Source organism: Ahaetulla prasina, chromosome 3 (assembly GCF_028640845.1).
Source record: "Ahaetulla prasina isolate Xishuangbanna chromosome 3, ASM2864084v1, whole genome shotgun sequence".
In the NCBI taxonomy this organism is placed as follows: Eukaryota; Metazoa; Chordata; class Lepidosauria; order Squamata; family Colubridae; genus Ahaetulla; species Ahaetulla prasina.
Genome location: NC_080541.1, coordinates 178933272 through 178948870, shown reverse-complemented (window position 1 = coordinate 178948870; position 15599 = coordinate 178933272). Strand labels below are relative to the sequence as shown.

Below are 15599 nucleotides of genomic sequence, written 5' to 3'. Positions count from 1 at the left end.
CTAGTGATTCGCAAATGTGAGCATGCGCCTCCTCCACACATGCGCAGAGCCTTCTGCGCATGCATAGAGCATCAAAAACAGGATGTGATGACATCCGGGTGGGTGGATGGAGCCTCCCGCTGTTCGTCCGAACCAGATAAAACCAGCTGAAGTTTGAGTTTGACACCCCGGTCTAATTTAATGAAAAGAAGGACTAGGGGTGACATGATAGCAGTGTTCCAACATCTCAGGGGCTGCCACAAAGAAGAGGGAGTGAACTATTCTCCAAAGCACCTGAGGGTAGAACAAGAAGCAATGGGAAGCAATCTAGAATAAGGAGAAATTTCCATTAACCAATGGAACAACTTGGCTCCAGAAACTGTAAATGCTCCAACATTGGAAGTTTTTAAGAAGAGATTGGACAACCATTTGTCTGAAATGGTATAGGGTTTCCTGCCTAAGCAAGGGGTTGGACTTGAAGACCTGCAAAATCCCTTCCAACTCTGTTATTCGATTCTATATTCCTGAGAAGCAGAGGTTAAAGTTTAATAAAAAAGAATGAATGTTAACATGGGAATTAGATAGCACCTGGCTTATAAAGATTTTATCGTGAATCTGTTTTCTATATCAAAGATAACTCCTGGGCTATAGGAGACATATATGTGAGCTTGCTCCATTTTGATTAACCATAAACAGTTTTCATGGTAAGCAAGTAGCAACTCAAGACTGTAATCACCATTTTTCTGGAGTCCTGAGTTTGGGGCCCACAGCTGTAGCTTACATGTTGCAATAATGGCACATTTGAAATATAGCAACAGCACGTAGACCAGGGGTAAAATCCAGCAGGTTCTGACAGGTTCTGGAGAACCAGTAGCAGAAATTTTGAGCAGTTCAGAGATCCGGTAGCGGAAGTTTTGAGTAGTTTGGAGAACCGGCAAATACCACCTCTGACTGGCCCCAGAGTGGGGTGGGAATGGAGATTTTGCAATATCCTTCCCCCAGGAGTGGGGAGGGAATGATGATTTTGCAGTATCCTTCCCCTACCACGCCCACTAAGCCACACCCACAGAACCGGTAGTAAAAAAAATTGGATTTCACCACTGACATGGACATATACCGTTTCATAGTGCTTTCCAGCTCTCTCTAAACGGTTTACAGAGTCAGCATATTCCCCCCAACAATCTGGATCCTCATTTTACCCACCTCGGAAGGATGGAAGGCTGAGTCAACCTTGAGCCTGGTGAGAATCAAACTCCTGGAGTGAGCAGTGAGTCAGCCTGCAATACTGCATTCTAACCCCTGTGCCATCAAGGCTTTTCTATAAGGAAGATTGGCTGAAGTAGCTAGAGGAAATTTTCTGTACTTAATAGCACAGGGGGGAAAAGCATTCTTTTTCTCCAGCAAAAGACTATTTTGCCAAGGATGAGCTGTTGGGCTTCTTTAGCTTGGATTGTAGCTTCTGTTGGTGGAGTAAGATCACCTTCTCTTTGTGTCAAACCAATGCAATAAAGCCGGGGGAATTCTGAGACTCAGTGACTGGTAGTCCTTGATTTTCAACCACAATTGAACCCAACATTTCCATTTCTAAGCAAGGCAGTTGTTAAGAGAGCTGCACCTCATTTTACAACTTTGTTTTGCCGCAGTTGTTAAGCAAATCACTGCAATTGTTAAGTGAATCTGTGTTCGTTAAGAGAATCTGGCTTCTTTGCTTGTCAGAAGCTGGCTGGGAAGGTTACAAATGGTGATCACATGACCGTGGGACAATTCAACAGTCATAAGTACATGACAGGTGCCAAATACCCAAATTTTGATCATGAGACCATGGAGATGCTGTAGCGGTTGTAAGTGTGAAAAACCAGTCGTAAATCATGTTTTTCAGTGCTGTTGAACAGTCACTAAATGAATGGCTATAAGTTGAGAACTATTTGTATATATACTTGGTGACAGCAACACAGCAAGAAAAAGATGAAGGGTGTCATTTAGTTCAGGGGTCTCCAACCTTGGCAACTTTAAGCCTGGAGGACTGGCTGGGGAATTCTGGGAGTTGAAGTCCTCCAGGCTTAAAGTTGCCAAGGTTGGAGACCCCTGGTTTAGTTAATGCTGACAGATTTATATTACTAGTCTGAAAGAGCTTTCACAATACAAGGACAGAGAAGATGGATAATACATTTTATATCTTCTCTCTGGTTTCTCAGGATCACAGTGGTTGCTTCTTATTGTGCCTTCGTGCTCCCCAATGCAAGAAATGAATGGATTCCATCAGTGGTGAAATTCAAATTTTTTTACTACCGGTTCTGTGGGCATGGCTTAGTGGGCGTGGTGTGGCTTGGTGGGCGTGGCTTGGTGGGCATGGCAGGGGAAGGATACTGCAAATCCCCCCCCCCGTTCCCTCCCCACTCCTGGGGGAAGGATATTGCATAATCTCCATTCCCACCCCACTCTGGGGCCAGCCAGAGGTGGTATTTGTCAGTTCTCTGAACTACTCAAAATTTCTGCTACTGGTTCTCCAGAACCTGTCAGAACCTGCTGGATTTCACCCCTGGATTCCATGCTGCTTATTGTATCCCCAAAAGTTATTTTGTTTGCCAGGATTTGGAGCCAGCTTGATTCATCCTCAGTCTCAAGTTCCCATTACCTTTCTCTTTTAGATATTAGACAGAAAAACAAACGTCTACCCTGTTCTTCACAGGTTTTTGAAGCAGGGAGGATAATAGCCTTTAGGGTGGGATAATCTATATTCTGTAGAGGAGCCAGGCAGCTCAGTTTCTTTCTGTAAACAGGATAGAGCGGGGGACCAGGCATTGCTGAAAATATCTCCTCCAACGGAATTGCATTTCTATTAGTCAACCAATCCAGATGTTTATCTTCTTCCCCAAATTGCTTCTACACTCTCAGGGAAATCAAACAAAAGCGTAGGGGTTTGGAGTACCTTTTCTGTGGCAGTCTCTTCCTTTTGAAAGACCCCTCCCATTAAAATCCTATAGTCCCCTATAGAAAGCTGTAAAGAACTGGGTTCTACCCCCAAGCATTGGCTTAAGGTGAAGTTGGAGTTGGAAGAGCTTGTTGTGGGTATCGTATCCAACTCGTATAATTATTTCATGCTTATACTTATATATATGCTTATATGTCATATAGTTATTTCATGCTTATGCTTATATATACTGTTGTAACAAATAAAATAAATAAAAGAGAGATTGGTTGTGGTGCCAGCTTTTCTTGTTGTTTCTGTTGCTATTGACTTCTGCTTTAAAAAATTTTTTTTGTATAATGTTGTTTTTATATTATGATTGTGAGCCACCTCAAGTTCTAATTTTAAGATGGGTAGCCATACAAGTTTATAAGTAAACAATTCACTGATTTTATCACGTGTTATACAGGTAGTCCTCAACTTACAACAGTTCATTTAGTGACTGTTCAAAGTTCAACGCGCTAAAAAAAATGACTTATGACCGTTTTTCATATTTATGACTATTGCAGCATCCCCTGGTCACATGCTCAAAATTCAGAGGCTTGGCATATGACTCATATTTATGACGGTTGCAGTGTCCCAGGGTCATGTAGTAGTAACCTTCTGACAACCAAAATCAATGGGGAAGCCAGATTCGTGTACCATCCATGTGACTAATTAACAACTGAAGTGATTCACTTAACAACTGTGGCAAGAAAGGTCATAAAATGGGGCAAAACCCACTTAACAACTATCTTGCTTAAGAATGTAAATTTTGGGCTCAATTATGGTCGTAAATCGAGTATGTATTACTGTATTACTTACACTTTTTTAATGTACACAATTCATCACATTTATTTTGCAAGCAGTACAGCTTAAAAAGTTCTAAACAAAAACTATAATCTTCATAAGTCTTATTTGACAAAACATGACCCTCCATTTGAGTTTTGTGTACAACTCTCCTGTGTAGTTCTGAGTGCTATAAAACTTTAGCTTTTTATTTATTTATCTATCAAATTTCTACACTGAACCTCACCTAAGTGATTCTGGGCAGATTACAAGTAAAAATGAAAGTGCTGACTTGTTCCTGTGACTGCCAAATTGTCAGCCAAAATTATGGTTGGTAATTTGGTAATTGCTACCTCTCAGCATTCTGGAATGTTCTAGATTGGAAAAGGCTGTTCTATGTGGCACTGGAAGATCTTTTTGAGCCTTTTCTGACTTAGCGGCTGGACTTAGTTATTTCCCGAGGGTAAACATATACTCATCCAAAACTGTTGTGGAATTCCGGCAAATAATGGATATAAGTGTCTTCTAATGAATAACAGTGTCTTCTAGTGAAATTGTCTTTCTCCTTCACCAATATTCTCATTGTTCTAGTTGCAGATGTTGCAGATTGGAGTTTCATCTTTGAAGATAATATGGGTCTTGATTTTCTGACTGTTTTATTTAAATTGTAAAACTATCTCTACTGTTAAATATTTAGAAGTTAAGCCACAATGGAAATAACCATTTCTTTATTAAAGCCATTGCAAATATTTGGAATTGATTTAGCAGAATATTATTCTTGCTGAATAAGAGTCTTACAGATTGCTTCATTCTTTTCTGGAAAGCAACACTATGATTTATTTTTTAACCAACAGAATTGTGGCATAATCGGAATTAGATGCCCACTGCAAATTACAAAGTTTCTTAAACAAGAGAGAATTGAAGAAGTGGAATAATTTCCCTGCTTATTATTTCTTCCCCTGAAAATCAGTATATTTATTGCTCTTTTGAGATGCACTGTTATTGCATCCCCATATTTCAAAAAGGATGCCATATAAATGTCATTTCATTTTGTTGTGACGCCTGCAATTTTACTCCCCCTTGTAATAAATGATGAGATTAGTTATAAGCAATCATGTTTTATTTGCCTGACATCTCTTTCTTCTTCTAAATGCAGCCCAGTTATACACATCTGCTTTTTGATTAACGTGCTTCATAGAGGAAGCAACTTTGCCAGTGTGCTGGGTCGAACAAGAGTCTAATGGCAAACAAACTTTAGACTAATTTATATGGCAGGGGTTGCAGGGAAGCTGCTCAAAAACCTTGCCTGAGGCCAACTGGCATAGACCCTCTATTAGCAACATCCATGTTCTGGCAAGGGCTCTACAACTGACACAGGCTTAATGAATTATTTAAAATTAACGTGGGTTTAATCCTATGTGTATCTTCATAATACTTGCATGATTTAATGTCCAACCAGTTCCTAACAAGCCTGTATGGTGAAGACAGGTTTTGCCTATCACAAAATCTACAAAAATTCCTAAAGAAGCTTTCCTTAGTTAGACATGTTGTAGATTTGGATATCAGTACAGCTTTTTTGATTCTTCTATGGAATGGCAATTTAGAATAGCACATACTGGTAGTTCTTTGCTTGATCTAAGGGCATTCTAAATTGCTTCTCGCCTAAACTGTACCCAATTTTTCTTAAGCAAATTTAAGAAATTCTGGTTTAGTTTCTAGTGGATTGGTAATAGCCTATTACCAGAGGTGGGTTTCAGCAAGTTCTGACTAGTTCTGGACAACCAGTAGTGGAAATTTGAGTAGTTTGGAGAACCGGTAGTAAAAATTCTGACTGGCCCCGCCCCCCACCTATTCTCTGCCTCCCAAATCCCAGCTGATCAGGAGGAAATGGGGCTTTTGCAGTAACCTTCCCCTGGAGTGAAGTGGGAATGGAGATTTTACAGTATCCTTCCTCTGTCACGCCCAACAAGCCACGCCCACCAAGTCATGCCACACCCACCAAGCCCCACCCACAGAACCGGTAGTAAAAAATTTTGAAACCCACCACTAGCTATTACCAATAGTCACTCTGGACTATTGACTACTGGAAGATCTGATGTCTTGTAATCCTCTTTCTTCCCTTCTCACCCATGTAGTATGCCCTTATTTGGGATTTGAACATAAACAGACTGTGGCTGCTGTTGATTTTTAAAAATTTGCTAGCATTTGTTATGCAACTTTAACAGTATTTCAACTGCATCATCTTTTAGGATTTTAAATAGCTCAGCTGGAATAAGTCACCTCCACTAGCTTTGTGGTTGGCAATGCTTCCTAAGGCTCACTTGGTTTCATACAGGCTCAGGGTCAGCGATCACTCCATCATGGTTATCAGGGAAGTTAAGATCTTTCTTGTATAGTTCTGTGTATTCTTGCCACTTCTTCTTAACCTTTTAACTTCAACTTTTTGCTGCCATCAAGTGGTCACTGGCGTTTTTACAATCCAGATATAGCAGATCTAACTTAAAGGAAATTAACTAAAGTAAATTTACTTTAAGTTAGCTCTGCTATATTTTACTAAATATATTTATATTTATTATAATATATTATATATATTTACTAAATTAAATTAAATTAAATTAAATTAAAATAAACTACATAAACTACAGACTTCAGTCTGACCTAAGCATAGTACATAAAATTATCTACCACAATGTCCTACCTGTCAATGACTACTTCAGCTTCCACCCCAAAATACATGAGCAAATAATAGATACAAACTCAAGGTAAACCGCTTCAGACTCGACTGCAGAAAATATGACTTCAGGAATAGAGTGGTCAATGTCTGGAATGCACTACCTGACTCTGTAGTTTCTTCCCCAAACCCCCAAAACTTTAAGCTTAAACTGTCTACTGTTGACCTCACCCCATTCCTAAGAGGTCTGTAAGGGGGGTGCATAAGTGCACCTGCGTGCCTACCGTCCTTGTCCTAATATTCCTTTTTTACTTACACTTTCATGTATCCAAATTATGTTTATACTTTTACCTGTTATCTTATATATGATTGACAAAATAAATAAATAAATAAATAAAAATCCCTTCAAAAAGCTTATGTTTTCTGTGCTCGTATGATCATTAAATCAGTTCCCAGACTTGAACAAACAATTGCATGTAAGTGTTATTGGATAATTCTTAATATGTTCCACTCAGCAGAGATTACAGTGTGGTCATTTGAAAATTACCCTAATGTGTATGTTAAATTTAGTCTCCTATTTGGTTGGCTCTCTGACAAAATGTATATTTAGCATCAGATATAAAACCGGTCTTTCAGCTATAATAAATGTTGGGACCTACCAGTGACATTTTCCCAGGTCTTGATGTTTTTAATTATTTGTAACATGTTTTTTATTAGAAGACTGCTTCTCTAAAATTCCCACATATCTTTACATCTGCAATAAAACTATAATGGTAAATAACAGTTTCTTCATCAAACTAGCATTTCTGTGATATATATATATATATATTTGCAGGCCTGTGAAAGAGATCTGCAGTGTGGAAGTGGAACATGTTGTGCCATCAGCTTGTGGCTCCGTGGGCTTCGTATGTGCACCCCATTGGGACTTGAAGGAGATGAATGCCACCCTATTAGCCATAAGGTATTTGCAAGTGGCCTCAACTAGCTCATGACATGAAGTACTAATTGTCTTTCATGTCAACATATATCTTTGTATTGATTTGTTGATATATATGTATATCAACTGCTGGAGCAAGTGACATTTCCACAGGCTTCACATTATTTATCACTTGTTTATGAACATGTTTACATTTCAGTTGGCATCTGCAGGGTCCCAAAGCAAAATGCATTTGTGCATTAGTTGAGAATTCCATTTTCTGCAGCCTGAACATTGTTTGATTTTGTTGAGTTGAATTATAGAAACAAAGCAACGGTAACATTATCTGCTGCATAATTTTCAACTAAATTGGGAGGGAGGTAAAACCCCATATTTCTTAACTGAAGTTAAATTGCTTCACATAATTCATTTTTGCAATGAAATAAGTTTTTTTGTTAAAGAAATCAGCTATCAGCATAGCATTAGCTTTGTATGAAAAAGTGTGGCCTTTTATTTCTTTCTCATGAGAAGACTTCACACATTCCAAGGGAGAAGTGGAACATTTTCCCCATGTTGTATAAGGCTTCGTTCCTTGTTAGCTCAGAAATTTCTAGAAAGCTGAAGATCCTGGGTCCATTCCAAATTACATTGCAGAGTTTAGGTCAGTGTTTTTCAAGCTTGACAACTTTAAGATGGGTGGACTTCAACTCCCAAAATGCTCCCAGCCACCATTCCCAGAATTCCATCTAAAAGTTATTATGTTTGAAAAAAGGTAGGTTTAAATCAGGGATGTCAAACTTGATTTCATTGAGGGCTGCATCAGGGTTGTGTTTGACCTTGGAGGGGGGGCATGGCCAGGGTGGATATGGTTAGCTTGACATCACTTGTGTTGGGGGTGCTTGTGGTGGCCCAAGCAGTCTGCCAGCAAAAACAGGCTTCCGAACTCCATTTTTGGCTGCGATGGCCTTCTGCAACCCTCTGTCAATAAAAACAGAGCTAGGGAGGGCCACATGTTTTTCTGGCAGAGGCACCATGGTCTGGTCCATCATTGTTTCCAGGGTGGCCCCATGGGCCAGATCTAAACACCCTGCGGGCTGGATTCAGCCTCCGGGTTTTAAGTTGACACCCCTGGTTTAGATAGATTAGACCATATGAATCTAAGTTGTTTCATTTTGCTTTTATTAAGGATAAAGTGTTTTACAGCTTCTTTGTGCATTTAGTTGCTTATCTTAATTGATTGCAAAGTTTATTATTAACATTATTTATATTTTCTATTTTCTTTAAAAGGTCCCTTTCTTCGGAAAACGGCAACATCATACCTGTCCTTGTTTGCCAAATCTCATATGCTCTAAATTCATTGATGGTCGATACCGATGCTCAATAGACTTCAAGAACATGGATTTTTAATGAAAAGTGCTTTGTGACCTTCATACCTTTAAATCCACAGCATGTTAAAAAGTGTTGAAGATAATTGTCAGTTTACACAAATGACTTAAATGGGCTGTCAGTAATTAGTAACTTCTGGATGTGCAGATATTGTTCCTGTAAAACAAATGAAGAGATTCCAGAACTGGGATTAAAAATGTAAACTTGCAGAATGACTAATGTGAGCTGGGTATATTTTTGTAGTTCTGCAAACGTCTTTATTTATTCCAGAATATCCAGAATAGTTAAAAAACTAGGTAGTTAATATTACTGTTTCTTGAAAAATGATAGATATAGAGTAGATAGCTAGCTAGCTAGATTAGATAGACAGACAGACAGCAAATAGACATATAGAGATAATAGATATTTGTGTTCTCCTCATCTTTCCTACTCACAGTTTAATCTCAATGTGCAAAGTCACTCATGGAAAGATTGTATAGTTTTCCACTGCATCGAGGAAAGTTTGCCAGCTTCAAAGGGTTTGCTAACTTTTTCCATGTAGCTCTGACCCTCGCTAGTACAATCAGAGGCAGATTCCCTATGAAACTATGTGTTTCCAGACAGAAGTGAGAAAATGCTTAACTCTCATAATGTTGTGACATTGTGAATTGTTAAGAAGTTCCTGATGAAAGCAGACAAAACATAGCATCATCCATTTCCTGCAGATTGATTCAAAAGTTAAATTGCCATAGAAGGTTTCAGGAAAGGAAAGCAATTAAATTGGTAGTACAAGGGGAGGAATACCTCTTCTCTTCCATTTCCCTACTGAACTTTTCCCCCCCTGTTGCCATGGGTACTGAGGAAAAAAAACATATGGACGTTTTCCTTAATGTGGTCTTGATCAGATTGATTTCTTACCCCCTCTTGAATGTGATTAAAGTTTTTATACAATTCCTACTTTGACTAGCTATAATTAACCCGAATGGCTCTTATAGGCAAGGGAAGAAACCAGACTGGTGCTCCTTGGACAAACAAACTAAGAATTTTGGTTCTGAACCCTCCTGATATGGGATTTCAGTACTTTCCTGAACCTTGACAAGCATTTTAATTCTTTAGTGGTCATTAGTTACAGCATAGTCAATCCTTTAAAAAAGTGTTTCTCAACTTCAATATTTTAACATGAATGGACCAACTCCCACAGTTTCCCAACCAGTATGCTTTAATCAAACAGACCACTGCCTGAAACCTTTCATGCACACATGGTGTGCTTGTGTGAAATAAAATGTGCATAATTGTTATTTAAGACAGAAATGGTGTTGAGTTGTTTTATGGGTCACATTTTTTTTCTGAGATCTGTTCAATAGGATGGGATCGAAAATATTTAATAATGGAAAGAAAGAAGTAAGACAGATTTGCCACAAAAGATACCTAATCAGTATTAATCTTGCCATTTCCCCCCCTGGAAACAGGAAGAAAAATCCTTCAGACATAGTTTCAAAGTTTGTATTTCTGCCTAAACCGGGTTAAGTGTAGAATTATAAATTATTCACCTCACAAGAACCCTCATCCATGATGCTGGCTCAAGAACATTGTTTTGAATGTGGATAGAAGCCAATAATTACAGGGTCTGGATATGGACCATGCTTGATAAGATTATTTTCCCCCTGGTAACATGCAAATACTTCCATTATTGTTATGTGCGTTATATTGTAAAATGAAGTATATATAAATTATATAAGTACTGGATCTCTGTCATATCATGTAATGCAAGTCATGTAATGACTCTTAGAATACTTTGGCCAGAGAAAGAAAATTTTAACCACTTTTAGAAAATGATACTTTCCACACACACAAACACACAAAACCTTGCATCAATTTGAAACTCTGATTCCAAAATATCGGCAAATGATTGGCAACAGAACTGATTTATTTCTGAGTCGGTAACACTATTTTTTTTTAATAAGGTGCAGCTCTGTGAAGTTTCTATTTTTTATTTCTATTCAGTTAGTTTTGATGACACCCTACTCCAACTATTTTGTTTTTATTTCTCCATTTCTCCATTCCTGCCTCAATTTGTCTCCCTGCAGCTCAAGGTAAGGAAGTGATCAGGCTCAGCACTGTAAGGCCAACAGATGTGTTTGAAGAGCAGGGACCAACTTCAAAGTGCTATTGGGGAACGAATGGGAAGCTCACAGAGGCTCAGAGATTCTCATGGCATGAATGTTTGCCCCTTTTTATATCTGGCCATATTTGGAATCTAATAGATTGCCATGGCAGCAGCCTTGGCTAACCACAAAATATCATTCTGCAAAAAGCTAGCTGGTAATATGGAGACACGAGCAAGTGGATTATAAGGTGAATGCGTGGCCTGAAATTCAAAACACAAAATAATGTGATGCCATCATTCTGTCTCCTCCAAAACACAACAGGCAAATACCTGTTTCAGAAGATGGTATTTTTTTCTCTCTCTCCCTTTCTTTCTGTCAGTCAGCCCATATTCCCAATTTCCCTCTTTGGAGATATATATATATATATATATATATATATATATATATATATATATATATATATATATATATATATATATATGTTTTGTTATTTGTTTTCTCCCGTAAAATTAGAAGTGTCTTGGCGACGTTTGACAAAGTCTCATTCGTCATCTTCAGGCTTCAGCTTCGTGCTTCTGGGAGCAATGTGTGATTGCGCAATCACACATTGCTCCCAGAAGCACGAAGCTGAAGCCTGAAGATGACGAATGAGACTTCGTCGAAACATCGCCAAGACACTTCCAATTTTATGCGGGAGAAAACCCGAATAACCAAAGACCTACATACAAACACCCGCGAAAACCTCAGAAAACATCTATATATATATATATATATATATATATATACATATACAGTAAATATGGAGACCCAGAGTTGAGGACAAAAATATAAAGAGATCCCATCCAGGATTCCAGATGCATCATGACAATCACTCTCCCCCCACCCCCGTTCACCCATTGGTGCACCTTCTTACTTCTTTTCTCCGCAGAAACTCTTTTGCTGATGGTGGTGCTTTAGGTTTTATCCTCCAATATATTGTTTAAAAATGGGAGTGACTGTGTGCAGTGAAGACTGAATAATTAACAGCAAGAAGTCAAAAAGAGCGGGGGTGGGGATGGGGGGCAGGGAGAGGACAAAAGAGCAAACAATCTGGAGGACAACCATCATATTGGGACCTCAACAGCATGAGATATGCTGCTCCTTCCCAAACTATTTTCAACTTAAAAACATTTGATGGCACACAAACTGGCACATATATGGGCCAATTCTTTAAATGTTAAAATGTTAAAATTCTTCCTTGCTTTCCAGATTTTGCCCCAAATTGATTTCACACTGATTGAATTAAAATTGTAGGACCTGGGTATTAGTTCAATGTAATATTGGTGTGTTTTTATTATGGGATCTGAGCAGCTTTTTAAAATCTTCCTACATTTTCTTATTAGCTTAGCAACGCTTTGATAAATTGGCTCCAATAAGGAGCTGTACTTTAGTCCAAGTGTCCTTTTTGGACTCATGAATACATTTAGAGTTCACTGTCATCAGATGGGATGATGGTCATCAGAACATTTAAAAAGAGGAAAGGGTAGATTCATAGTTGTTACAAAATTTATTTATTTATACATCCTGCCTACAGTAAAAACTTCTGGTTTTAATGGCTCATGTACTACACTTGAATCACAGATGAATCACAGGATGTCTTCTCCAGCTGATAGGGAACAACAGCAGAAATCTGTATTTGTGAGCTTTCTAAATGTGTTGGATTGGTTACCACGTGACACAGAATGCTGGACTACGTGGATCTTTGGTGTGACCCAGAAATTCTCTTATAGAAGTTCTTATGGGCATACCAAGAGCAACCATAGAAAGCCTATAAATTTGTCTCTTGAAGGAAAGTACTACAATCTATGATCCCTAAAACATCAAAGAATGTTGCATTCTTCAAATGCAATAGGAACAGTAAGTATTTGCAACCTCACGTGTCTTCACCTTGCAAAGTAATCTATTTCCAGGCAAAACTGCTCTGAATTTGAGATAACTGGGAAACATCCTCCCAAAGTCATTAGCAAGAAGGGTGACCTACAACGTAGAAGAAATCTTGTTTGCTTTGTTTAATGCTTTTTTTAGTCAGGATGATAACATTAATAAAAATATGATTTGACTCATTTAAATATATCCATATCAAATACAAATGACCTTTTCTGGCATGACAAGCTATGTACAAGTCAAATAGCTTTTGATGGAATTTTTAAGTGATTGCCAAGGCTTCCTAGGGCAAAGCCAAAGGTATTCAAATATAAGATTGTCACAGGGTTTGCTTTTGAACTGGAGATATATTGCTTAGCAAAAGTGGCAAGTGACACAAAAAGCATACTACAATGAAGGCTTTTTTACTTTTTGCTGCATATAATTATTTACACCAGATCTTTAAAAGACAATCCTGATGCCAGGTTTCCTCCCGAGTCTCGCTCTCAGCAATTACTCCCCTCTATCTCTCCTGCTTCCTCTTCCTCCCCTTTTCTCTCCAACGCATTAGTGGGCTAGACAAGAGACAGAGTGAAAGGAAAGAAACAAACTGGATTACTAAAAAGAGGACAGGGTAGATTCATAGTTGTTACAAAATTTATTTATTTATACATCTGCCTACAGTAAAAACTTTTGGTTTTAATGGCTTATGTACTATGCTTGAATCAGTGGTGGGTTTCAAATTTTTTTATTACCGGTTCTGTGGGTATGGCTTGGTGGGCGTGCAGGGAAGGAAACTGTAAAATCTCCATTCCCTCCCCAATCCAGGGGAAGGCTACTGCAAAATCCCCATTTCCTCCCCATCAGCTGGGACTCGGGAGGCAGAGAATAGATGGGGGCGGGGCCAGTCAGAATTTTTACTACCAGTTCTCCGAACTACTCAAAATTTCCGCTACCGGTTCTCCAGAACTGGTCAGAACCTGCTGAAATCCACCTCTGACTCGAATAACAGATGAATCACATCTCCAGCTGATAGGGAACAACAGCAGAAATCTGTATTTGTGAGCTTTCTAAATGTGTTGGATTGGTTACCATTTGACACAGAATGCTGGACTACATGGATCTTTGGTCTGACCCAACTTCTCCTATAGAAGTTCTTATGGGCATACCAAGAGCAATAGTAGAAAGCCTAGAAATTTGTCTCTTGAAGGAAAGTACTACAACCTATGATGCCTACAACATCATGATGTCTTGATTATTTTTAGCTCAGTTGAAACACTTTCCATTTCTGCACTGGGGAAGAACCTTTCTCAAAGTCTTCTGCCCAGTCCTTCCTCATAGACTAGGGCTTCTCTAACAACTGTCATTTCCACTATCCTGTCCTAGGTCTCAAGTGAAGTCACCACTTGTAGCCAGCTAGTACCTGTTTCCCATCCAGGCTCTTGGGTGGAAGTCTTCCTTCTGGTCTTTTCTTGCTTTCTTCCACGAAAGCCACCTCTGAACTGTTCTGTCCCTGAAGGGGAACCGACGCTTGCCCTACATGCTTCGTTTCAGCCTCTAAGTTCTATTAAGCCTTTCCTCCAGCTTCTTCTCCAGTTTTTCTTTTCATTCCTGCTACATTTACTCTCCTTTCCTTTTCCTCACTCCTTTTTCTCTCTCCCTTTCTCCAATTTTTGCTTAGAAGGCAGCATGTCCTACAGTAACTGAGAAGATGGATTTCTGTCCAGGGCTGTTAGACCTCAACACTCATATACTTTGCTGCACCAATGGACTGTCTAAAATCTCCCCACACCAGCCCTAGCCAGCAGCCAGGTCAGCTCATCAGGCCTCATGCTGATGTTGGTGTCCTTTTCTCCTTTCCCCCCCATTCCAAAAACAGGCCCACACCAGCAGAATAGCAGCCAGGCCAGGCCACAAAATCCATACGACACAAAGATACATCAACATGTTTTTCAAATAGTGCCACCTTCCCACCTCCAGCCAAGATGCACGATATTGACCTTTCCTAAAAATTTTGTTGGTTCTTCTCACTTTCCCATGTTGTTTAACTACTGCAATGTAACAGTGGCATCCCTTGTCTGTATGGGCAGACTAACAAAAGTATAATTTACATTTCTCACAACACACAGATATTTTGGTGGGAATATTTCTCTTCAAACATATTATTATTATTATTATTATTATTATTATTATTATTATTATTATTGTTGTTGTTGTTGTTGTTATTATTATTATTATTATTATTATTATTATTATTATTATTATTATTATTATTATTATTATTATTTATTTGCATTTATATCCCGCCCTTCTCCGGAGACTCCGAACACTATATTAGCAATAGTCTTCATTCTATTTGTATATTTATATACAAAGTCAACTTATTGCCCCCAACAATCTGGGTCCTCATTTTACCTACCTTATAAAGGATGGAAGGCTGAGTCAACCTTGGGCCTGGTGGGACTAGAACCTGCAGTAATTGCAGGCAGCTGCTGTTAATAACAGACTGCATTAGCAGCCTGAGCCACAGAGGCCCATACTGCAGCAAGCCTCCACAAAATGGATGCAACACTCCTCTGATATATTTTATCCAATACAGAGTTTAGAGATCGTTGTGGACATGTTCTGACTTCTTGAAGATGCTTTAGGATGCTATTGTTGGATGCAATTCTTGAATTCCATTCCTCTGCCTCAAAATAGGTTAATCTGGCCCCTTTGTTTGGCATTAATTCTCACTTAAAATAGTAAATTAATAATCTTACGTTTGTTTTATTGGTTATAACCAGATAATATATAAAAATATTCAGCAAAGGACACAGAGAAAACAGCATTTTTTTTTCTTTTGGTAACCAGAAATTTCATCTTGAAATTTGCTGAATTGGTCCAAAAAATATTGTTGAAAAGAAATGTTTGACAATTTTA

General features: G+C 38.6%; 1 protein-coding gene across 1 annotated transcript in view; it reads left to right on the top strand.

Moving 5' to 3' along the window:
* PROK1 (prokineticin 1) overlaps positions 1 to 8903 on the top strand; it is a 31359-nt gene extending 22456 nt beyond the window's left edge. Inside the window, exons 4-5 of the mRNA XM_058176679.1 lie at positions 7222 to 7347; positions 8590 to 8903. Coding sequence (XP_058032662.1) covers positions 7222 to 7347; positions 8590 to 8709 — 246 coding nt within the window. The 3' untranslated portion in view covers positions 8710 to 8903. The remainder of the gene's footprint in view (positions 1 to 7221; positions 7348 to 8589) is intronic.
* Positions 8904 to 15599: the final 6696 nt, after the last annotated feature.